At 46.2% G+C, this 26403-nt stretch overlaps 1 protein-coding gene across 1 annotated transcript in view; it reads left to right on the top strand.

Annotated features, from left to right (window-relative positions):
* LOC144781954 (cytochrome P450 2A13-like) overlaps nt 1-26129 on the top strand; it is a 609250-nt gene extending 583121 nt beyond the window's left edge. Inside the window, exon 9 of the mRNA XM_078661044.1 lies at nt 25783-26129. Coding sequence (XP_078517170.1) covers nt 25783-25964 — 182 coding nt within the window. The 3' untranslated portion in view covers nt 25965-26129. The remainder of the gene's footprint in view (nt 1-25782) is intronic.
* The last annotated feature ends 274 nt before the right edge of the window (nt 26130-26403 follow it).

Here is a 26403-nt window from a genome sequence, read left to right as displayed (position 1 = left end):
CATGGTAGATTGATGGTCTCGTTATTAATAAGTCTCTGCTAATAATAAATCAGTAAGTCTCTCACAGCTGCACGCTGCTCTAAGAACCAACAAAATCAACAAGAGAGATAGGGCGCGAGTAGACACTCCTGTACCCCAATAATTATATTTTAAACAACGAAGGAGTGACTTAATGAAAACAAAATAAGACAAAACAAGGTGTGTTAGGTTATGCAATGGTCCCTACCCGGTTGGCATAACTGTAAGGTTGGAAAAATCCAATCCTAACAATCAGGAGGTCGCAACCCAGAAAAGTAGTATAACTACACATAACTGGAAAGGACAAGTAAACCTCTTTGTTAAAAGGACCCTCACTCACCACTAGTTGGTGACATGCTTCATCATAGGGTCCCCGCTGGGGTGGCCGAATGCCCCCCCAGCGTGCTACAACGCCTGATTTACAGCGGAGCGGGTTGGTGTTGAGTGTGACAGTGGTTTAACTCAAAAGAAATTGTTGCAAAATAAGTGAGTGCAGAATTTAAAAATTACTAGGTTGAAACCCAAACAAAATCTTCAATGTGGGCCAACCTGTATCCAGATTAAAAAGGCGGACAAAATAGGTTCTGAATTTGGAGACCTGTGTCCTTGAGTGAGATATAAGGTCAACATGTTTCTGCTGTAAAAATGCAGGATCGCACAGCATTCGTCAGGACCATAGACCAATAGCACTCCGGTGGTATGTACACACTAAGGTACACCCTCCCGTGAGGCACTTGATGTAAAAAATTGAAAGAGTATGATGTAATTACTCACGGATATTGCCCGTGTCGGCACACTGTGATTCACAGCAGCCCGAGTTACCTGTAGAGAAAGGAGAGGGACACACTAACACATAGACACACAAATCAACATGTTATCCATTTTTACAACATGTAGCAAGGTAACGTGAGAATTATCACATCACCTCTGTTTCCTTAACACCCTATTAGAGTGGTAGGATAAAGTACCCTCATAATCATGAATTCGATATAGAGGGATGTTTAGTTACAGACTTCTAAACAAAAATTATTCATATTAGAATAGTGGAACCAAAGAGGGAGGTTCCTGAAACGCAGTAGATTTATTTAAATCAGCGTATTTTGGGCTAAAGTTTTAGAAAGGCTAAGGATTTCTTACCCCTCCATAGTTTATACTTAAGCCGGGTATATAATCAATAATTAAAGCAGACAAAATATATTATTTTGGAGACAGCTGTGAGAGACTTACTGATTTATTATTAGCAGAGACTTATTAATAACGAGACCATCAATCTACCATGGAAGAACAGGGCCCCTCCTTTTCAAAAGAAGAGGTGGTTGCTTTGCTTGGTGACAACATGCCTTATTTCTCGACCCTTTTCTAGCGCATACCATATCCCAGATAGGTGACTGGGTGGATCAAGGTGAACCAAGAATATAACCGCACTAGAGCCATTTCATATGGCATCATGATCTAAGCATATTTTAATAATAATACAGTACTAAAGTTATCAATGCCCCAGAAGATTCTATGACAATGCATTATTTCGGAAGGTATGGGCGCAGACAAATTGGCTGCCTACCATATAGTATCAAGGCGTAGCCTCCCACTCAGGACTGGCTCGTTTTAATCGACGCACGTCTTTGCCTTAATCGTTATCGTTATGAATATCAATCACATTTTTTGGAGAGAACTACTGTTCCTCAAAATTAACATCTTATTCCCCTCAACTTATTGGTTCACCAACGAGGCGGAACGGGGATTCGAACCGCATTACCTGTAGGGTGACCAAAGGGGCTTTGTCCCTTTAAGGCTTCTCCGCCTCGCCCTGTGTGACGCCCCGTGTCACGCCCCCCTTTTTCATGTCCGGGCACGCCAGTCACGTGGCCGGAACAACTATGTTATTTAAAAGAGCTCACATGGGTTTCTCTACTACCTCCGGGCAGACGGCAGTCCTGTAGCATAGGTTTTGGACGGGGAGTCGCGAGTGGAAAAGTAAGTTTTTAACTGCTTGTCTACCGTGCAGCTGCTTTCTGCCTCAAAGACTGTCGAACTACGGAGGGTTTGGTAACATCTTGTTTTCCTCCTTACACGCTAGATTTTACACCGCGTGAACAATTCCCGTGCTGTCTTGACCCATGAAGAGAATTTCCCTCCTTCTAGCTGTAAGTGCTTTGAGCTCCTTGCTGACACGCTATTGAACCTTGCAGATTAATGCATGTTGTCGCTCTGGTTTCCACATTGTGAGGCCCCCCCTTTTGCCGTTTTATGAGTCTCCAAAATAATATATTTTGTCTGCTTTAATTATTGATTATATACCCGGCTTAAGTATAAACTATGGAGGGGTAAGAAATCCTTAGCCTTTCTAAAACTTTAGCCCAAAATACGCTGATTTAAATAAATCTACTGCGTTTCAGGAACCTCCCTCTTTGGTTCCACTATTCTAATATGAATAATTTTTGTTTAGAAGTCTGTAACTAAACATCCCTCTATATCGAATTCATGATTATGAGGGTACTTTATCCTACCACTCTAATAGGGTGTTAAGGAAACAGAGGTGATGTGATAATTCTCACGTTACCTTGCTACATGTTGTAAAAATGGATAACATGTTGATTTGTGTGTCTATGTGTTAGTGTGTCCCTCTCCTTTCTCTACAGGTAACTCGGGCTGCTGTGAATCACAGTGTGCCGACACGGGCAATATCCGTGAGTAATTACATCATACTCTTTCAATTTTTTACATCAAGTGCCTCACGGGAGGGTGTACCTTAGTGTGTACATACCACCGGAGTGCTATTGGTCTATGGTCCTGACGAATGCTGTGCGATCCTGCATTTTTACAGCAGAAACATGTTGACCTTATATCTCACTCAAGGACACAGGTCTCCAAATTCAGAACCTATTTTGTCCGCCTTTTTAATCTGGATACAGGTTGGCCCACATTGAAGATTTTGTTTGGGTTTCAACCTAGTAATTTTTAAATTCTGCACTCACTTATTTTGCAACAATTTCTTTTGAGTTAAACCACTGTCACACTCAACACCAACCCGCTCCGCTGTAAATCAGGCGTTGTAGCACGCTGGGGGGGCATTCGGCCACCCCAGCGGGGACCCTATGATGAAGCATGTCACCAACTAGTGGTGAGTGAGGGTCCTTTTAACAAAGAGGTTTACTTGTCCTTTCCAGTTATGTGTAGTTATACTACTTTTCTGGGTTGCGACCTCCTGATTGTTAGGATTGGATTTTTCCAACCTTACAGTTATGCCAACCGGGTAGGGACCATTGCATAACCTAACACACCTTGTTTTGTCTTATTTTGTTTTCATTAAGTCACTCCTTCGTTGTTTAAAATATAATTATTGGGGTACAGGAGTGTCTACTCGCGCCCTATCTCTCTTGTTGATTTTGTTGGTTCTTAGAGCAGCGTGCAGCTGTGAGAGACTTACTGATTTATTATTAGCAGAGACTTATTAATAACGAGACCATCAATCTACCATGGAAGAACAGGGCCCCTCCTTTTCAAAAGAAGAGGTGGTTGCTTTGCTTGGTGACAACATGCCTTATTTCTCGACCCTTTTCTAGCGCATACCATATCCCAGATAGGTGACTGGGTGGATCAAGGTGAACCAAGAATATAACCGCACTAGAGCCATTTCATATGGCATCATGATCTAAGCATATTTTAATAATAATACAGTACTAAAGTTATCAATGCCCCAGAAGATTCTATGACAATGCATTATTTCGGAAGGTATGGGCGCAGACAAATTGGCTGCCTACCATATAGTATCAAGGCGTAGCCTCCCACTCAGGACTGGCTCGTTTTAATCGACGCACGTCTTTGCCTTAATCGTTATCGTTATGAATATCAATCACATTTTTTGGAGAGAACTACTGTTCCTCAAAATTAACATCTTATTCCCCTCAACTTATTGGTTCACCAACGAGGCGGAACGGGGATTCGAACCGCATTACCTGTAGGGTGACCAAAGGGGCTTTGTCCCTTTAAGGCTTCTCCGCCTCGCCCTGTGTGACGCCCCGTGTCACGCCCCCCTTTTTCATGTCCGGGCACGCCAGTCACGTGGCCGGAACAACTATGTTATTTAAAAGAGCTCACATGGGTTTCTCTACTACCTCCGGGCAGACGGCAGTCCTGTAGCATAGGTTTTGGACGGGGAGTCGCGAGTGGAAAAGTAAGTTTTTAACTGCTTGTCTACCGTGCAGCTGCTTTCTGCCTCAAAGACTGTCGAACTACGGAGGGTTTGGTAACATCTTGTTTTCCTCCTTACACGCTAGATTTTACACCGCGTGAACAATTCCCGTGCTGTCTTGACCCATGAAGAGAATTTCCCTCCTTCTAGCTGTAAGTGCTTTGAGCTCCTTGCTGACACGCTATTGAACCTTGCAGATTAATGCATGTTGTCGCTCTGGTTTCCACATTGTGAGGCCCCCCCTTTTGCCGTTTTATGAGTCTCCAAAATAATATATTTTGTCTGCTTTAATTATTGATTATATACCCGGCTTAAGTATAAACTATGGAGGGGTAAGAAATCCTTAGCCTTTCTAAAACTTTAGCCCAAAATACGCTGATTTAAATAAATCTACTGCGTTTCAGGAACCTCCCTCTTTGGTTCCACTATTCTAATATGAATAATTTTTGTTTAGAAGTCTGTAACTAAACATCCCTCTATATCGAATTCATGATTATGAGGGTACTTTATCCTACCACTCTAATAGGGTGTTAAGGAAACAGAGGTGATGTGATAATTCTCACGTTACCTTGCTACATGTTGTAAAAATGGATAACATGTTGATTTGTGTGTCTATGTGTTAGTGTGTCCCTCTCCTTTCTCTACAGGTAACTCGGGCTGCTGTGAATCACAGTGTGCCGACACGGGCAATATCCGTGAGTAATTACATCATACTCTTTCAATTTTTTACATCAAGTGCCTCACGGGAGGGTGTACCTTAGTGTGTACATACCACCGGAGTGCTATTGGTCTATGGTCCTGACGAATGCTGTGCGATCCTGCATTTTTACAGCAGAAACATGTTGACCTTATATCTCACTCAAGGACACAGGTCTCCAAATTCAGAACCTATTTTGTCCGCCTTTTTAATCTGGATACAGGTTGGCCCACATTGAAGATTTTGTTTGGGTTTCAACCTAGTAATTTTTAAATTCTGCACTCACTTATTTTGCAACAATTTCTTTTGAGTTAAACCACTGTCACACTCAACACCAACCCGCTCCGCTGTAAATCAGGCGTTGTAGCACGCTGGGGGGGCATTCGGCCACCCCAGCGGGGACCCTATGATGAAGCATGTCACCAACTAGTGGTGAGTGAGGGTCCTTTTAACAAAGAGGTTTACTTGTCCTTTCCAGTTATGTGTAGTTATACTACTTTTCTGGGTTGCGACCTCCTGATTGTTAGGATTGGATTTTTCCAACCTTACAGTTATGCCAACCGGGTAGGGACCATTGCATAACCTAACACACCTTGTTTTGTCTTATTTTGTTTTCATTAAGTCACTCCTTCGTTGTTTAAAATATAATTATTGGGGTACAGGAGTGTCTACTCGCGCCCTATCTCTCTTGTTGATTTTGTTGGTTCTTAGAGCAGCGTGCAGCTGTGAGAGACTTACTGATTTATTATTAGCAGAGACTTATTAATAACGAGACCATCAATCTACCATGGAAGAACAGGGCCCCTCCTTTTCAAAAGAAGAGGTGGTTGCTTTGCTTGGTGACAACATGCCTTATTTCTCGACCCTTTTCTAGCGCATACCATATCCCAGATAGGTGACTGGGTGGATCAAGGTGAACCAAGAATATAACCGCACTAGAGCCATTTCATATGGCATCATGATCTAAGCATATTTTAATAATAATACAGTACTAAAGTTATCAATGCCCCAGAAGATTCTATGACAATGCATTATTTCGGAAGGTATGGGCGCAGACAAATTGGCTGCCTACCATATAGTATCAAGGCGTAGCCTCCCACTCAGGACTGGCTCGTTTTAATCGACGCACGTCTTTGCCTTAATCGTTATCGTTATGAATATCAATCACATTTTTTGGAGAGAACTACTGTTCCTCAAAATTAACATCTTATTCCCCTCAACTTATTGGTTCACCAACGAGGCGGAACGGGGATTCGAACCGCATTACCTGTAGGGTGACCAAAGGGGCTTTGTCCCTTTAAGGCTTCTCCGCCTCGCCCTGTGTGACGCCCCGTGTCACGCCCCCCTTTTTCATGTCCGGGCACGCCAGTCACGTGGCCGGAACAACTATGTTATTTAAAAGAGCTCACATGGGTTTCTCTACTACCTCCGGGCAGACGGCAGTCCTGTAGCATAGGTTTTGGACGGGGAGTCGCGAGTGGAAAAGTAAGTTTTTAACTGCTTGTCTACCGTGCAGCTGCTTTCTGCCTCAAAGACTGTCGAACTACGGAGGGTTTGGTAACATCTTGTTTTCCTCCTTACACGCTAGATTTTACACCGCGTGAACAATTCCCGTGCTGTCTTGACCCATGAAGAGAATTTCCCTCCTTCTAGCTGTAAGTGCTTTGAGCTCCTTGCTGACACGCTATTGAACCTTGCAGATTAATGCATGTTGTCGCTCTGGTTTCCACATTGTGAGGCCCCCCCTTTTGCCGTTTTATGAGTCTCCAAAATAATATATTTTGTCTGCTTTAATTATTGATTATATACCCGGCTTAAGTATAAACTATGGAGGGGTAAGAAATCCTTAGCCTTTCTAAAACTTTAGCCCAAAATACGCTGATTTAAATAAATCTACTGCGTTTCAGGAACCTCCCTCTTTGGTTCCACTATTCTAATATGAATAATTTTTGTTTAGAAGTCTGTAACTAAACATCCCTCTATATCGAATTCATGATTATGAGGGTACTTTATCCTACCACTCTAATAGGGTGTTAAGGAAACAGAGGTGATGTGATAATTCTCACGTTACCTTGCTACATGTTGTAAAAATGGATAACATGTTGATTTGTGTGTCTATGTGTTAGTGTGTCCCTCTCCTTTCTCTACAGGTAACTCGGGCTGCTGTGAATCACAGTGTGCCGACACGGGCAATATCCGTGAGTAATTACATCATACTCTTTCAATTTTTTACATCAAGTGCCTCACGGGAGGGTGTACCTTAGTGTGTACATACCACCGGAGTGCTATTGGTCTATGGTCCTGACGAATGCTGTGCGATCCTGCATTTTTACAGCAGAAACATGTTGACCTTATATCTCACTCAAGGACACAGGTCTCCAAATTCAGAACCTATTTTGTCCGCCTTTTTAATCTGGATACAGGTTGGCCCACATTGAAGATTTTGTTTGGGTTTCAACCTAGTAATTTTTAAATTCTGCACTCACTTATTTTGCAACAATTTCTTTTGAGTTAAACCACTGTCACACTCAACACCAACCCGCTCCGCTGTAAATCAGGCGTTGTAGCACGCTGGGGGGGCATTCGGCCACCCCAGCGGGGACCCTATGATGAAGCATGTCACCAACTAGTGGTGAGTGAGGGTCCTTTTAACAAAGAGGTTTACTTGTCCTTTCCAGTTATGTGTAGTTATACTACTTTTCTGGGTTGCGACCTCCTGATTGTTAGGATTGGATTTTTCCAACCTTACAGTTATGCCAACCGGGTAGGGACCATTGCATAACCTAACACACCTTGTTTTGTCTTATTTTGTTTTCATTAAGTCACTCCTTCGTTGTTTAAAATATAATTATTGGGGTACAGGAGTGTCTACTCGCGCCCTATCTCTCTTGTTGATTTTGTTGGCCCGTTGAAGATAACCTTCAGTTTGGCAGGGTTCATAAGGAAAACCTGAGCCTCCAGCTGCTGGAAGGGTGTAATTAACTGACGGAGTTGCTACCTTCTACCACAGTGGCGTGACAGAAATCTGGTTTGGCGAAGAAGGAGACCCCGTCAAAAGAGTAGTGCCTAGATTGATCGAAGATTAACTGTCTCATGCTTGCGCACCTCTCCTTTACTGTCCCAATTGCTTATCTCTCCTGTGGGGTGATCCAAGGTGTCTGTCCCTCCCCTCGTCTGGGTCGCTGGTCACTGCCCTCCTTCCATCCTGTTCCCTATGTGCGCTGCGCTCCTCTGCGGGGCTTGCAGCTTGCGCCGTGTGGTACCGTTTTTCACTACTGTCTCCTTATGGCCTTAGTATGCTGGTCCTGGAATATCCGGGGCTTGAATGATCACCGCAAAGCCCGCTTGATTCATTCCCATTTGTAACGCCACAAAGTGTATATATGTCTCCTGCAGGAGACGCCTCTGCTGCCCGGAACTATCTCCAAACTCCACTCCAGGTACCGGGGGGAGTCCCATTCTGCCACTTACTCCTTGTATGCCAGGGGCGTTTCTATTTTGATGAGTTGGGGCATTCCTTGGCAGACTGACAAGGTGATCCTTGACCCGAAAGGCAGATACGTGATTCTTCACGGCTTTCTACTGGCACAGCCTGTTACGATCGCCATCGTCTATGGCCCCAATTGTGACGACGTGGACTTCTTCAACCACGTTTGGCACCTCATCTCCTCTTGCGGCCCTGCGGCGATCCTTTGGGGTGGGGAGTTTAATGTTACTCTATCTGCGACTTTGGATCGGTCGGGTTCCCATTCATCTCATCCACGCGCTGCTGTAGATCTTTCATCTCTTCTAACCGATAATGCCCTCTACAACATTTGGCGCCATTCCTATCCTGATGCGCGGGAGGGCACCAGCTTCACTGGTACGTAGGGCGCATATAGACTTCTGACTGACCTCCCCGGACGTTCTGACCTGGCTCTCCGTCGTGAGGCACATGACTCGCACCTTTTCCGACCACAAGCCTGTCCAGCTCCGTCTTCGCCCTCCTCACTCCCCGCGGCGGGCCTTTACTTTGCGCCTTCCCTCTAACGCCCTCCGGGACTCTGTCTTCTGTGCAGACATCCAGACCGCGACCACCAATTACTTTGATCTCAACGCGGGCTCGGTGGAGCCTGCTTCCACCCTTTGGGAGGGGTTTAAGGCCGTCATTCGTGGCGAGTGTATTTCTAAGCAGGCAGGCGTCCTTCGTTCTATTTGTGCCACGTTGGCAAAGCTGGAGGAGGAAATCAAGGACCTGGACGCCGCCCAGGCTGCGAGCCCCAGTCCCGAGACACTGGCACAACTGCTTCAGAAACACACTGAATTCTCCGACGAAGCTGGGCGCGAACTGTCCTTTCTGGGCAGGGAGGGCCGGGCGCACCGTTTTGGTGAGGGGGACCACCCGGGGCGTACTCTCGCCAACCTTATTCGCCCACCGTGCGCTGCTTCCTATGTCACGGCCTTGAGTGACGGTGATCCGGACAGGACTACCTCCCTGGAGGACATTAAGTCCTGCTTTCTCAACTTTTACTCATAGCTCTACTCCGCTGGCACTTCCCTGCCACGGGAGGACTTTGATCAATAATTTGATTCCATCGCATTGGTCTGGTTGGAAGACCACCACCGTAAATTCCTGGATGAACCGTTCTCCAGAGAAGAAATATTGGCTGCCATCAATAGTTTACCCGGAGACAAGGCCCCTGGATCAGATGGCCTGCCTGCCTCTTTCTACAAAACATTCGCCAATTTCCTGGAACCACATCTAGCTGCAATGTATAACAACTCTTTCGACACCGGCTCCTTCCCGCCTTCCCTGCGCGAGGCGCTGATAACCCTGCTTCTTAAACCCGATAAGCCTTCCAACTGTCGCGACTCCTACCGCCCCCTGTCTCTAATAAATATTTGCAACAAAATCTTTGCCAAAATGATCGCCTCCCGCCTTTTCTTACTTATGCCCACCATTGCCCTCCCCGATCAATCTGGTTTTATCCCCGGAAGGGTGACTTCCCACAACCTCCTTACAATTTTCTCGGTATTGCATCAAATGAATCCCAGCCTACCGGCCGTGGCTGCCCTGCTGGACACCACAAAGGCGTTTGATACGCTGGAGTGGCCCTTCTTATTTTACATCTTGCCGCGTATGGGCTTCAGTGACCACTTCCTACGCAACGTCAGGCTCCTCTATACCAACCCCTCGGCACGCCTCCGCATCAACGGGCAAGTATCAGACCCCATTACCATCGCTCGTGGCACGCGTCAAGGGTGTCCGCTATCGCCCATGCTTTTTGCTATAGCGATGGAGCCCCTGGCCGCCAGGTTGCGGCAGCACCATACCCACAGGGGTATTGGTTTCTCGTCCCGTTCCTTGCTCGTCTCAATGTATGCGGACGACATTATGCTCTTTGTCCGTCATCCCCAAGAGAACCTTAGCCCTCTTGTCCGCAGGATCATTCGGTTTGGTGGGCTGTCGGGCATCCAGGTGAACTGGAGCAAGTCGGTTCTTTTCCCATTGACTGACGCCACTGTGCCATTCTCACGCGACTTTCCATTTGTGTGGGCTTTCGGCCCCACGCGCTATTTGGGCATCTGGCTCAGTAGGGATCTGGCTGAACTGTGGAGATCGAACTCTGGTTGTGCGGTAGACTGGCTGGAAACCAGGATTCCATCATGGAGCCGGCTCCCGCTGTCTTTGGCGGGCCGCATTGCAATTGCCAAAATGGTTGTTCTTCCAAAATTCCTCTATTTGTTTTTAAATATCCCCATCCCCCTCACCTCTCATTTTTTTCACAAATTACGTTCCCTAATTATCTCATTGGTCTGGGCCGGTAAACAACCAAGATTAGCCTAAAATATCCTTACTCTACCCATGTCTGCCGGCGGAATGGGCGCGCCTGACTTCAAGCTTTATGCCCTGTGCGCCAGGCCAGTTTCCTGCATTGTTGGATCCACCCCTCTCCTTATCAGCCTCACGTTGCCTTTAAGACCGATGCCGCTTCTCCCTGACCTCTGTCCACAGCTTTGTTTGCGCCCGCGGTGCGCCCTCGGGCCGAGGTTGACACGGTAGAGACGCTTTGATTGGCCTGGTCAGGCCTGCGTCGACTGTCTGGCATCCCCTTGCTCTCTGCTAACTCTGTGCCCATAGTTAACCACACGGATTTTCCTTCACTTCCGGCCTCTAGCATGTCCAGGAGTGCGTTGCGCTTGGGCCTGACAACGGTGGCGGACCTCTATCCTGAGGACACCTTCTTTACGCTCCCTGACGCATCGGGGCCACAGGACACGCTCCTATTTTACCAGCTGCGTGCCACGTGTAGGAAGCTGCATTCCACTTTTCCTCACCCCCCAGCCAACATGCCAGCTCTGGGTCTCATCTATACCTCCTCGTCCCCACACAAATTAGTCACCAAACTATATGCCCTCACTCTAGCGTCCACCCCATCTCCTCTGATCGTGCTCGGGAGGCATGGGGTGCTGATCTGGCACCGACATCTCGCCAGCTGACTGGCCCTATTGTTGTAATCAGACGAAGAAGTTGTCCCGAAACTACTGGCTTCGTTTGATCCATTTCAAGTACTTGCATTGGCTTTACCGTACCCCGGTGCAGCTCCATAGGCTCTGGCTCACTCCCGGAGACAATTGTGTACATTGTGCTGCTCCTGCGGTGGATTTCGCTCATCTTGCTTGGCTTTGCCCTAGGGTCTCTGAGTTCTGGAGGGTGGTGTATTCTGCCATTTCTGACCTTACCGGCGCGATAGTGCGCCCTGATCCACCTCTGTGCCTTCTCGGGTTTGTCAAGTTCTGCCCTGACGTCCTGACCTGTTGACATCTGGGGCCCTTTGGTTACCTACCTCCTTTCACGTTCTCACCCTAGTGGCATTGCCTCCCCGGCGCTCCCTGCTGGCCTTGGGTCCACGGAGGCCGCCGGTGCTGGCAGTGACTGCCTCTCCCCCCTGCAGTTGGCGTTTCCGCCCCTTTCTCCTTAGACCTTCATTGCCGACAACGCTCAATCTGTGTTTTCCCATGAAGGAGGGACCTTGATGTGTTGGAGCTGTGACATTCTCTTCATGTTATTTACTGTACTGACAGTTGACACCTATGTTTAATGGAGTGCTTGACCTTCTTTCTGTTTTGTATATTGCACTGCGCTGTTGCACGATGTACTGTGTCTGCCTTGATTTTTCGCAATAAAGGTTTTTGAAAAAAAAAAAAAAAGATTAACTGTCTCAAAAGAAAATTCCCAAAAAAGACCAGGAACGCTTGTGGTTTTCCTGAGTCAGCAGAGGTGCCAGATTGCTTTCTCAAAGTAAGGGGGTAGCAGTGAGCACGTTGGATTTCATGCTCCCAGCACCACTCCGTCTGATAAGGAAATGCACCCTTTAGGAGCTTGATGATATAGCGCCGGGGATCTTCCCCCTCAACCCCTTCTCTAATTCCAAGGAGGCGGAGATTGTTCCTACGTTGTATATTTTCCTGATCTTCCAGCTTCCATAACACGTCCAGTAGTTGATCATTTTGGGTAGTACATTGATTTTTAAGCAGCACAGTATCTGTTTCGAGACTGTCGGTTCGGGCTTCTACCATCGACATTCTCTCACAGACATCCGTGCAGGTCTTATTAAGCTTTTGAAGGCTCCCTTGTAGCTTTCTAGCTGCACTCTTTGCCTGATGGTTATGGGCTCGAGCTATCTCTTGAAATTGTTTAATGGATGCCAGGATAACGGCTAAGGTTGGTTCTTCTTGCTGCTCGGACGTAGCTTGTGAAGCACAGTTTGATTTTCTGGAATCATCCATTTGGGAGAATGAAAGCTGAGTCCCAGAGTAATCCCACTTGAGACGGTCTTTTTTCTCAGGTCTCTTTCCTTTACCCTTTGATGCCTGGCATTTCTGTTTACGGACTGTGTTCCTACCCTCTTTTGAAGCAGTACTGTATTTAGATTCAGATATATCACTGTCGCTGCTGGATACAGAACTTGCTTCTGCAGCGGAGTTTGAGCCATCTGAAACCGAGAAGAAATGCTCTCCCAAAGGATCACGGGAGCCTGGATTTATGTGCCATTGTGAGTTTAGTTCTTTAGAGTAATCTAGATTAGTGGGGACAGGGCCTCAAATATTTTGATCCTGGATCGCGTTCCCAATACGGGACAACTCGGTGTCAGGCTGAGAGGGAAAAATTATGTCTTCACTGTTCAGTTCAGGGGTGATATTTTCCATTAGAACAGCCCTCTGGCTTGAATCAGGCAGCGTGTTTTCCAATTCGCCAGCTTTAGCTGTGAGTGAAGATAAAGCAGTCTGTGAGACCGGAGCTCCAGTCTGGACAGTTAGAGCCAGGGTTGTCAGGCTACTTTCTGTATGGAGGATTGGCGTAGACTTCCCCCCATCTCCCGAGCCTGGCCCAGCAAAGAGGAAGATTCTAGCAACTGAGGGCTGTGAGCCAGTCCCATCCTTTGGAGGCCCCATGAGGTTGGATTTACCTAGGGGCTTTCTAGAGCCCATTGTCTCTTTTTTGCTTTTGGGGGTGGGCTCTATGGGGGTCGGGGTAGTACCAGCGGAGGCAGCAGCATTAAGAGCAGCATTAGGCATAGCTGCAGTCTTGCCTTTAGCCCCCCTGACCCCTCGAGGGGCCATGCCCCACTCACCAGAAAGCAGATCCAAGTTTGTGCCAGAGCCACCCTGCTTCGTCAATGCAGTCAATGCAGACACCGAAATCCGTGCACCAGATCACAAAATTGTCTGAGGAACGAATGAGGCCAGCCAGGCACACAGAAGTCCCAGCAGCGTGGCAAAACCGGACCGGCAGCAAAGCCTGAAGCCACGGGGTTCTGAGGGCACACTCCCGAGGTAGCAGACTGCATATTTTCCCCTGCTTGAGGAGAGCACAACCCCTCGAGTCTTCCGGCGGAGTCTCGACAATACTCGCGGTATCCTGGGCCGGAGGAGGAGAAAGCAGCTGGAGCGCTGGCAGCAGCAGGTTGGGAGAGGCAGCAGCACCGGCCAGGTCAGATCTCTGCTTGCAAATACATCAGGCCGCATAGCAGAAGGCCGAGCGGTCCCGTAGCGTGGGCGGCGGCGTAGCGGGAGATCACAAAGAGCTCATCTTGCCCTAGTGTTTTCCAAATGGTACTGGACCCTTGACTGGCGTTATGTGTACTCTTTCCCCTTCCAAAATTGCAATACTGGACACTTAGAAACTCTTTCTAACCTTTTTGATGAAAGAAACAGAGGCTGCCACCAGACTGTTGCTGAGCCTCAGCGGCAAACATCGAACTGCCAGTCCGACTCAACTTCCTAGTTTCAGAAAAGTTTCTAAGTCCGAATGTAATGGACTTCACCTGTACCAACGGCCCACAGCACACCAGTAGTGACAACACCTTCCTGGGCTGAGACTTCCAAGTGCACCGATATGCAGAATCTGCTCTGAACACCATATTGTAGAAACTAAAAAGGCAGTTGACAAAAGCAGCCTACTTGCACTACATTTCCTGGATTTGTCCACAGCTTTCAATAGAGTTCACCATCAAACTTATATTCACGGCTCCAGGAAAGTTATTATTAATTGTAAAATTATTTTTTTCGCTTGCCTCCTATACTATTGATTTATGCCCCACGTCTTCTCAACACCTCACAAAATAAAGATAAGAGTCACCTAGATATATATCATATCTACTCTCCTCTTTAACACATTTGTAAAACCATTTTCAGAACTAAAAATCTTTGATCTTAACGTTTACAAATTTGTTTATGATGCACGTGAGAAAAAAAGCTGCCCCCCTCTTTCTGCCCCCATTTGTGACTAATACTGGTGTTTGCTAATTCTGATTGTGCCCTGAGTGTTGCTAACCAGGCCTAGGGCCAGTGCTCCGTGTAAAAGGTATATGGCATTTAGGTGTAATTTCAATTGTTACTGACAATCTACCTATAAGTCCCTAGTATATGGCATGGTATTAGACCTGTCATCCTAAGGGTGGGCTTTCCCCAGACATGTTGCCATTTGCCTCCCATTTTTGCTGATTCTTTTTGTTTGCCTTAGGACTTTGAGCACTTTCCCACAGCTAACCAGTGCTGAAGTGCATGTGCTACTCCCCTACACATGATGACATTGGTGTATACCTGTTTGGCATATTTGTTGTTCTGCTAAGTCCCTTTTAACGTGATTTACCACATACCCAGGGTCAGTACTTCAATTCCTACTAGTGGAACGAAGCACTGATTCTGCCACCCATATAAGTAGCCTTTCAAACCTGTCTCAGGCCTGCCACTGCAGTGCCTGTGTGTGCAGTTTACTGCCACTTTGACTTGGCATTTAAAACTACTTGCCAGGCTTTAAACTCCACTTTTATTACATACAAGTCACCCCTAAGGTAGTCTCTACATAAACCTAATGACAGGGTGCTATTTAAGTAAAAGGTAGGACATGTACTTTTATATTTTGCATGTCCTGGTAGTGACAAACACGTGTTTTTGTTTTTCACTACTGTGAGGCCTACCCCTCTCATATGCCAGTATTGAGAATTCCTTAATACATTTTTGAGCTGTAATTCATGATCAGAAAGGAGTAGCTTTTGCATGTTTTATATCTTTGGAATGGTAATGATAAATCCTCCTTACTGGTGAACTTGGATTTAACATTACTATTTTAGAAATGCCACCTTTGAAAGTGGACATTTCTCTGCACTTACTGCTCTAAGTGCCTGGCACTGTGTCTCCAAAAAACGTTTGGGCTGAGTGAAAGGTACACTTTGTGCATTCCCTCTAGATAGCCACAAACACAGGAAGGTGAGGCTAATCTGCATTTTGTGCACTCATCTCCGTTCAGATAAGACTTCAGGGGCAGGGAGGAATGGGAGGGGCTAACACATACTCTTCAATAGGTGGTGTCCTGTCCACACACAAATCACTGGTTGACCCCACCACAGACAGCTGGCAGACATCACTGGGTTAAAAGAGATCCTTGTGCACTTCAGGGAGCTGCTTTGAAGTCATCCCCCACATCAAAGAAACTTTTGCATATATGTACTTGGTCTTTGATACCCTAAAATCAGACACGTCTGGACCTTGAACTGAATCTCAGTCAGAAGGACTGCTGTTCTGCTTAAAGGACTCAACTAGACTTCTTTTCTGGAAGGCCTGCTTTTCTGAGTGTTGCCTGCTGCCTACTGCTCCCTGATTTTGCTGAAGAAGAGCTGGCCTCTACCTTCCCTCAAAGTGATCTCCAATGACTCGCTGGCTTGAATCTTGTTTTCTGAAGTCTCAAGGTCACAAAAGCCTTCCTGCGATTGTGATGATGCTGCTGGACTCTGCACCTGTGATTCCTAGCCTTGTCTGAGGTGCCTCTCCAAGTTCTGGGCCTCAGAAGTGGTTCTGCTGCAGTTCTGCTACAAAACTTATGCATTGTCACCACTACGCCTGTCGGAACCGACACATCACCCATAAACCCCGAAGTAGAGGCTATTCGACAACAGTGGTTCTACAGCCTGTGCAGCCTGATGAGGTCGTTCTGTGCGGCTTGACAATGACGCATTGCCTTCACTTCAGTGAAGCTCAACAATGACTCAGGGACCAGACTGCGTGGAAAAGATCATTGCAGTGTGCCCTCCGCTTCAACGCTTCACTCCATCCAAGATACTTTCTCAGATGACCCTGCATTTGTCCTGTACTTGGCCTGCCCTCTGTCGCATTTGGTATGAACTTCGAATTTGTACCGGTCCCGCACGACCTCAAGTAACCTTTTGCCCGCTAGTGACTGTTTCCCATCTAATATTTAAAAAATCATATCTTGACTTTTACTGATTGGATATTCGTTTTTTTTTTTTACTTAGATAAGTATTCTCTATTTTTGTAAACCTGCGTGGAGTCTATTTGTGGTGTATTCATTGGATGTATGACATTATAACGCATGCTTTTACATCGCATGCCTGTACAACGCGGTTTTTACAACGAAAACCTTTACAACGCATAGCGCTTTGGGGTGCTGGATAGTGAATAGTTTAATTTACCATTCCAACTCCAGTCCCCGTGGACACTAGGGAAGGTGTTGGATAGTAAATTAAACGTATTCCCTATCCTAGAGCGCCCCCCAGCGCAATGCGTTGTAATGGTTTGCGTTGTAAAAGTTGCGTCGTAAAGGCACTGCGTGGTAAAAGTTGCGTTGTAAAGGATGTTTCCCATATTCATTGTGTTGCTGTGTGTGTGTGTGTTGCACAAATACTTTACACATTGCCTCATTCGATAAGACTGACTGCTCTGTGCCAAGCTACCAGAGTGAGCACAGGATATATCTAGTTTACCCTGACTAGAGTGGCTGCTCCTGCCTAGCCTGGGTGTATAACCTAGCCAACCAGGAATCACATTTTTGACATAGGGCATGCAGGTTTAGAAGCCCTGTATATTTAGTGCACTTAAGCGTTCATTGCTGTAGTGCCTGCTGTCATTTTGAAGGCAGCCCTGCTCTGCAGGCAGTCTTAAAAAATAAAACTATGTCCAAATTTTACTTTGGAATTCAAAGTACTTCCAAAGTCTCAAACTACCTTATTTCTACATATAGGTCACCCCTACGGTCTACCCTAGGTGCCCTAAGGGTAGAGTGCATTGTAGATATAAGCAGGTACATTATAAAAGATGTTTTATTTGGCCTGGTGAGGGACACACTTCCTATTTTGTTTTGACCTTTTTTAGTAATGGGAAGGCTTTTTTTAAACTTTAAGTCTAAGGGGGTCAATATGGTGGAGGGCGGACCGCCACTGATAGGCCATCGATGGCGGTCCACCCGACATCCTGTGCATGTTCCAACTACCGGATTATAATATAATTGGTCGGAGTGTAGAGGTCAGGGGGCAGGATACAGCTTCTAACAGAATCCAGGATCCTGTTAGGGCGGCGGTCAGACTCCTAACCCTAAAATGGAGGTGGTACCTGTGCAGGCATCGCGATAGGGATTAGGGGGCCCCTTTCTGACTGCCTTTTCATGGCAGTCCAACTGCCATGAAAAGGCAGAGAGAAATGGACTTTGGGGGACTGCTAAGTGGCCTGGGGACACATGTAGTGCCCCCGACACATCTATGCACCCTGTGCCAGGTATCACAAGGTGGCTGGCACATGGTGCATGGATGTGCACAAAGTGCCTTTTACTACTGCGGCTTGAGCTGCAACCCTTTTCCTGGGCTTCTCCTGCTCCTACAGTTTTAACTGACGTATGGAATTTACTTTCAATGAACATTGCAGGCTTAGAATTTCAAGCTGATTATCTGGACTGGGGGATTTTACTGATTCATTTGAGGGTTGGTGCTGCAAGAAACTTGATATAACGAGCCTGTAGAGAGATCAGGAATTACGCTTTTTTACTGTCTAGCTATATCACAGGGTAGAGAATGACCTGCAGGTGGACTAATTACGTGGGTGAAAAACATGCTGGCCTGTAGGATTAGGAGTCTTTATTAAAACACTTTGGACATTTTGGGGCCTATTTCTATATCTATAATGTCTATTACCGAATAAGTGGGCTGAATAAGCCTTCAGGTACTCTTACTGTTCTTGAACAAGCAATTGATGTTTTACCATATGGATGCCCATTGATTGTTGTGGGTGATTTTAATGTCACTTTTGAACCATTAGGCACCACAGCAGTTAATCTAACAGAAGAAGAAGACCTATCTTGTGGTATTTCACAGTTAGATTTGAACCCTGCCAAGGGTGGTCAGCAGTAACTAATCAACTTTTGAGTTTACCTTTATGTATGGGTTTAAAAACATGTTATGACTGGCCTATGTGTGATCGTATTAGTGCCCACATTGTCAAGAAGCGCAACCAATTGAGCCATACCGATTATATATGTCTATCCCTTCAAATGTGGTATTACATGGCGGTTAGTAACCACAGTGCACTTAACTTAATTGTAAGTAGGCCTGAGACCCAGCATGACTTGTGTCAATTCAATGCTGACATATAAATGATGTCTCTCAAATAATAAGCAGGCCCTAAAAGGGGCTTCTGTATCTAGCGATCTGAATTAATTGTCAAAAATCTATAGACTCATTGGGGCCAAAGTCTTAGACCCTGCGCTAATACCTAAGGGCCGATTACGATGTCGTCAGAAGAGCATTCCCACCGAATCAGGTTAGGAATACTTTCTAAATGATTCACATTTGGGGTGCCCTACCGACCAATTACGATGTGTCCAGGTGGTTACAGATACGGTTCGGTTGGACTCACATTGACTTCAATGGGAGTCTGTGGTCGAACAAGAATACAGGCTTCCATTGAAAAAAGGGGTGGGTGGGAAAAACCTTGCACCCTGAGGCCGGTCTCTTGGGTACCCCCACGGGCCCCATCTGGAGGCCTAAGGGCGCCCGAAGTCCTATTCCCATAGCCCTTTCATCTCAGTCAAACCGATTTGGAACGGCTGTCGGAAGTGCTCATCATACTCGCTCGTTCGGAAACCATCTCCATTGGGTTCCATTGGGCTGTACAATTCGGCTCCGTAAGACATGGACTGCCTAAATTCCACCCTGAACCGATTCGGACAGCCCAGACGGTTCCCTGCATCGTAATTGGTCATCCAGAAAGGTGACCGATTCGGTCGGGAACATAGGTCGCAGAATCCGAATCCCGTTCAGAGCCTTTCCTGACAACATCATAATTGGTCCCTTAATCTTCATGAAGGGCTGTTTCACAGACTACAGCCATTCTTAACTAGGCACGGCAGTAAAACACATAAATCTGAACGGCAACATTTTTGGTTTAACGCCCAATGTAGACTTGCCAAGGCAGATGTAGATCAATTATAGCTGGAAATAGAGCAGAATATCTCTGTCCACAAGGGATTACAAAGAAACTCTGACTAGGGACAAAAGTAACTGGGAATATGAGGTGTGGAATGATCTAGTGGAAGCAGTCAGGGCATGAGAAATAACAAATCATTTAGGGATACTGTTGATCACGGAAGCCGACAAGCTGTATCTCGCATCAACTATCATCTGCAACTGGAGCTGTGGGTGGAGCACTTTAAGAGGTTTTATGTAGTATCAAATCTTTAATGCCAGAACCAACATTAGCCATTTGAAAAGATAACTCAGCGATCCAAGAGAAGGCCCTGGACTGGACCACATCCTTCCTTGCCGGCAGAACACAGAGCATCTGCCTCCCCCCCTTCAGCTCCACCACCAAGATCACCTGCAGCGTACCCCAGGGCTCCTCCCTCAGCCCAACGCTGTTCAACATATACAATGCACACCTCACCTCAGTCACCCATCAGCACGACCTCAACATCATCTCCTACGCCGACGACACCCAGCTGACCATCTCCCTCACCATAGACCCTCACACCGCCAAAACCAACTTCCATGAAGGAATGAAGGCTGTCGCCGAATGGATGAGGAACAGCCGACTGAAGCTGAACTCGGACAAGACGGAGGTCCTCATCCTTGGCTCCAACCCCTCAGCATGGGATGACCCCTGGTGGCCGACAACACTGGGAACAGCCCCGACACCCACTAACCAGGCACGCAACCTGGGGGTCATCCTTGACTCCACCCTCTCCATGACTAAACAGGTCAACGCCATATCCTCATCCTGCTTCAACACCCTACGAATGCTCCGCTGGATCTTCAAGTGGATCCCCACCGAAACAAGAAGAACAGTAACCCAGGCCCTCGTCACCAGCAGGCTGGACTACGGAAATGCCCTCTACGCAAGAATATCAAACAAGCTCCTGAGACGCCTACAACGCATCCAGGACGCCTCGGCATGACTGATCCTCGACATCCCCCGCCGCAGTCACATCACACCGCTCCTCAGAGACCTACACTGGCTCCCCGTCAACAAGAGGATAACATTCAAACTCCTCATCCACGCATACAAAGCCCTCCACAACGCCGGCCCAGCGTACCTCAACCAACGACTCAGCTTCTACGCCCCTACCCGCAAGCTCCGTTCCGCCAACCTTGCCCTCACCAGAGTGCCACGCATCTGAAGAACAACCGCCGGCAGCAGATCCTTCTCCCACCTCTCCGCCAAGACCTGGAACACCCTCCCCACCAACCTACCGCTGACCCAAGATCTCCTGGCCTTCAGACGTCTTCTCAAAACTTGGCTCTTCGATCAGTAGCAGCACCATCCCCCCCGCGCCTTGAGACTCTCACAGGTATGTAGCGCGCTTAACAAATGTCTTGATTGATTGATTGATTGTTTTTTGCTTAAAGACAGTTTTGAGGCACTTCAGGCAATAGTTTCACAGAATTCACCTGGTGTTTGGGTCCCTGGAGATCTGTATGCAGCGTAACCTCTTTTATGGGGCCCCTACCTTTACTTGGTATGCCATTCAGTTTTGGAAGGTGGTCCTAAACCTAGATCTTGGCTGGATGCTGCAATTGTTCCGGTATTTAGGAAGGGCAGCATGGATGATTCTTGTAACTACTGACCCATTATTTTGGTTGATGACTCACAGAATTATTTTTTTGCAGCCTTGTACTGGGGAAACTGTCTGAGTAGGCTCATGTAAACTGTATATTTTTAGACTTACAGGTGTGTTTGAGGAAACACATCAGCACAGCAACCCACATATTTCACTTCAGCACTATCTACTGGAAAACTGTAATGTTGGATCGGGCCACCTGTATGTGTTTTTTGTGGATTTGAGAACAACATTCACTTAAATCCCCAGGGCAAAACTTTGTGAAGTCTTGATGCAAATGGTGTTTTCTGAAAATCTCCGGTCGGTTCTAATAAGATCGCATACATCTAACTACGCCCAAGTTAGATATGATTGGAAATACAGGTGAGTTAACCGACCCCTTCAAGAGGGCTGCATACAAAGTGCTGCTGGCGTCCAAGTGGAAAGTGTCCTGGTGGATCCAAGGGTGGATCGGAGATGTGAACAACCTGAAAGCAGAGGGGACAGAGTCTGGGTGCCTTGCCAGTGACCAGGAAGGCGATGAGAAGATGCCCACCGATGTCGGCTGATTTCAGGTGGAGAAGGTGAAGCTTGACTCTTCAGCCACGAGGACCAGGAAGCGCGAGGACAACCAGGAGCTGGATTCGAGCTGTCCCACAACGGATGTCGAGTGCTGCGGTGTCGGTTTCTAGATGGGACCCATCAAGCAACCTACACAGAAAGCAAAGATTGGCTTCAATGCAGACCAGCAAGATCTGAGGGACTCACCTCTTGGTAGGGAGTCGGGGCACGTCTGGAGCAACCAGGGAAGCCCAAAGGAAAGAAGAGTTGATCCTGACATTGCTACCATTGCTAGTATTAGTCACTTGGTAAAGTTCACCAAGTATGATCTGTCCAGGGTCTACAAGGTCTTGTGTCACCATTGTGACACTTGCTCCTGAATCCCTGTAGGCCATAGCCTCTTTTCCGGTATACAGCCTTTACAACGAAACTTTTACAACAAACTACCATTACAACGCAACTTTTACAACGCAAACCATTACAACGCATAGTGCTGGGGGGCCCTCTAGGATAGGGAATAGGTTTAATGTACTATTCAACACCTTCCCTACTATCCACGGGGACTGGAATTGGAATAGTAAATTAAACTAGTCACTATCCAGCGCCCAAAAGCATTATGCGTTGTAATGGTATGCGTTGTAAAACTTGCGATGTAAAGGTAGGCATTGTAAAAGTATGCGTTGTAACGTCATACATCCCTCTTTTTCATTTATCAAAGGCTGCTGTCTGTATTTGCCCAAGTTACTGGGTCTCACACAGGAGAACATATCCATGCCTCCATCACAGATCAGAACAGCCTGAGTTGGCACTCTGACTAGGCCAGAGCCTACCTCAGAACCCAGGGTTAACCTTACTACACGTTTCTGCTGAGTACCACCACTTGGAGCTGAACTAGGGGGAACAGTTGCCTTAGGGGCAATAGTGGCTGGAGTTGAATCTTTTCTAGTGCAATCACTAGTCCAATGGCTGTTCTGCTTACTGACTTTACACCATGGTTTCTTTGGGCCTTTTTTTTTTGGGAGATTGGGAATCCTTACCATTAGAATATTTTTGGGGGCCTTGTGAAGACTTCTGGTCTTTACCCTTCTCCCCACCCTTATAAGGATCTTGCTTTTTCTGGTCACCACCTTTGTTCTGTACCTTTTGCTTCACCCTGGTTCTGACCCATTTATCTGCCTTTTTTCCCAATTCTTGGGGAGAGGTCAGATGTCAGATCAGGGTGTACCAGGTGCTGATGCAACAGCTGATTCTGACAGTTATTAAGGATCTGCTCCCTCATAATTAAGTTGTATAATCCTGTATAATCCCACACTTTACTGCCCAGTAACCAGCCCTCCAAAGCCTTAGTAGCACAATCAACAAAGTCAACAGAGTCTGTGTCTTTTGGGTATCTCTGAACTGTATTCTATACTGCTCAGTGGTTAAGCCAAATCCATATATTAGAGCACTCTTCAGGACTTATCATCAGCATCCTTTTCTCTGACAGTGAGGAGCGTGTCTCTGCCTTTGTCTGCAAAGGAGAGCCACAAGATTGCTGCCCACTGCTCCTGGGGGACCTTCTGTACATTGCAGGCCCTTTCTAGTGCAGTTATCTATTTGTGGATGGCATGCCCACTCTGGTAGAGAGGGACAATCTTGTTTAAGTTTCTATGGTCATAAGACCTTTCCCTACCACTAGGGAAGTTGCTGCCACCATGGGGCTCTAGCCCCATCTTCTTTCTATCTTTTTCAAGCTCTAGGGACTCCCTTTCTAAGGCTACCTTCTGTCTTCTTATTCTCAGTTGAGCTTCTTCAAGTCTCATCTGATGCTCTCTCTTTTCCTGGGAGGTGTCCCTCTTATGAAAAGAGACTGAGGTTCCTATAGATGTGGCATAATAGTTAGATTCCACTGAAGGAGATTTTGGCCTTCTAGGCACACCCCCAACTCTTCCCGTTGGGACAAAGACAGGGCCACTTTGGCCTTCTTCATCTCCATTTGGAGCTGGATTGTCAAGGTCTAGGTCATTGTCACCGGCATGGTCAACATCAGAGTCTGAGTCCAGTTGGTTTGTATCACTGGCCTCTCCCCCCTCTGTTGGTTCCACCCCATTGACTACCCTTTCAGGCTCTGTAGCCTTGATATGGTCATCAAGCAGTAACACCTCTCTAAGGTGTTGGGTGGTGGCATTCTTGCCTGTCTTCAATTTCCTCATAGTACACAGAGCCCTTCATTCTAAAAAAGGGAATGTGTCATACTTGGATGTCTGTAACCTACTGACATCTGGCAGGGATCCACTGATTTCTGGCCTTGAAGACATAACTAGTGGGGTGTGGTGTATGCACTACCTTTTCTCGTTGTTTACCTACTAAACTCTCTTGAGTTGTAGAAAGGGTGTGCTTAAGCCCTTAACACACAACTCTAAGTTCAGTAGAACTTACTGTATTTAAGCTTGTATTATATGTACCTCTGGTACCTTTAGTGGTTTTTAAATGATCAATCACTTGAGATTATCTTGCAAAACAATGGCAAGCTGGAATCCCACATGCTGCACACCAATGTGAGAAGTTGCATGGCACATGCTGTCCACTATTCTAGTGGGCACCTTGCACCAGTCCAAATGACCCTTATTGATGGTAGGTTTAAAGTCAACCTATATAGAAAGCTATCCTAGTGGTAGCTCTGGAGAGCAGCCTTCGGGCTAAGTCTTGAAGGAATGTAAAGCAGCTTGTTGTACCAGTCTATAATCTCATGAATGACCAAATGAAAGGGGAACCACACCAGGTATATATATAAAATATGTGTATTTATTTTAAACACATCCCTCTAGTCTCTTTATGAGGCTAGAGGCAAAATAACATTAGTAAACCTAATTAGAACACAGTAAATTAGCACAATATACGTTGAGCCCTAGGGGCGTACCAAACCATATATTAAGAAAGTGGTATAAGAACCACAACTGACATAGAGACAAGGTCTAGAGCCTTTAGAACCACTGGGGCCACCAGGAACCACCCAAGGTAGTGACACAGGGGACCCACAGGGACGCGTGCAGTGTCTAAACACACCCGCAAATCACCGTTAACTTCTATGGGGAAAGTCGCGGTTGGAATTTTAAAGATTAAGGACACTTAGAAGAGGACCTGGAGCAAACCCCTTTAGAACTAGGAGGTTTTAGAGTCAACACCCACAGGAGCACCAGAGTACTCAAGTTACCTCAACCAGGGAAGCCGGGTGCATAGGTGTCTTTTTGTGTCGGGTTTTGTCGTCGATTTTAATGGAGAGCTGCTGCAAAGTGCTGCTGGCGTCCAAGTGGGAAGTGTCCTGGTGGATCCAAGGGTGGATCGGAGATGTGAAGAGCCTGAAATCAAAGGGGACAGAATCTGGGTCACTTGCCAGTGACCAGGAAGGCGATGAGATGATGCCCACCGATATCAGGTGAAGAAGGTGAAGAAGGTGAAGCTTGACTCTTCAGCCATGAGGACCAGGAGGTGTCGAGGACATCTAAAAAAGGAGACGAGAGGGACCCCTTTAAGCTAACCAGGGGATTGGAGTACTTTTGACCAGTAGAGAGAAACATCCCCTGGTAGACACTAGTGATTAGAGCTCAATAAAAAATCACTCTGTGTACCCTATACTCAGATTGTAGCCCATGTGTTAGACCTTACAGATTCCTAATTACAACACCATACATTCCAAGTTGAGAAAATACAGATGTTATTATTATTTTAAAAAACACAGTAAGCATCATACTAGTAAGCATGCAACATATAGTTATAAAAATTCATTCACATTAAAATCCCGTACAGTAGTCTAACACTACTTTGGACAACGCTGATGGGGATATTTGGACACAATGTTCTGGTTAATGCAAACTGACTTCAAATGGAGTCTGAATAATAATCATAGGAAAGTCATATGGCACATAAAACTAATAAAGGCACTCTACTAATTTGTATTTTCATGTTTTCCAGGTAAACGGAGTTGTCCGGGAGAAAGCCTAGTTCGTACAGAATTGTTTCTTTTATTCACTAACATCCTGAAGAACTTCAACCTAAGATCTCCTACTGACCTGAAAGATGTTGACCTCACCCCGGTTGAGACTGGTTTTGAAAATCTGCCACCACCATATAAGATATGCTTCATTCCTCGCTAAGGGCACAGCAAGAATGGAAGAGATAGGCCTCTATTGTAGTGCTAAGTCTTGTGATTAAGCTTTTTCTTTTTCAGCCAAATATATGATAGTACTTATGCTTTGTGAATACATGTTTTTTTTACTGAATTTGTCAACCACTGATAGAAATAAATATTATTTCACAAATTATAAGCTGTTTTTAAGTGATTCCCAAATACATCTTAAGCCACAACACATCCATGTTTGCACTCTACTTTGTTAAATTTTGTCCACTATTATTCATTATGACATTTCTTTACATTCCTGAAAAATGTTTATTAAACATGAGTTAAGTTATGGCAGATGTAAGTATAAGCTCAAGAATGAAATATTTATTTGAAAAATTAATTCACTTAAAATCATGCTAAAACCAAATAATTCAGCAAAGAGTCAAGAATTTGAAGGGCCATGGAGACTCAAG

This window comes from Lissotriton helveticus, chromosome 9 (genome assembly GCF_964261635.1).
Source record: "Lissotriton helveticus chromosome 9, aLisHel1.1, whole genome shotgun sequence".
Classification (NCBI taxonomy): Eukaryota; Metazoa; Chordata; class Amphibia; order Caudata; family Salamandridae; genus Lissotriton; species Lissotriton helveticus.
The sequence above is the reverse complement of the archived record's forward strand: the minus strand, read 5'-3'. Positions and strand labels throughout refer to the sequence as shown.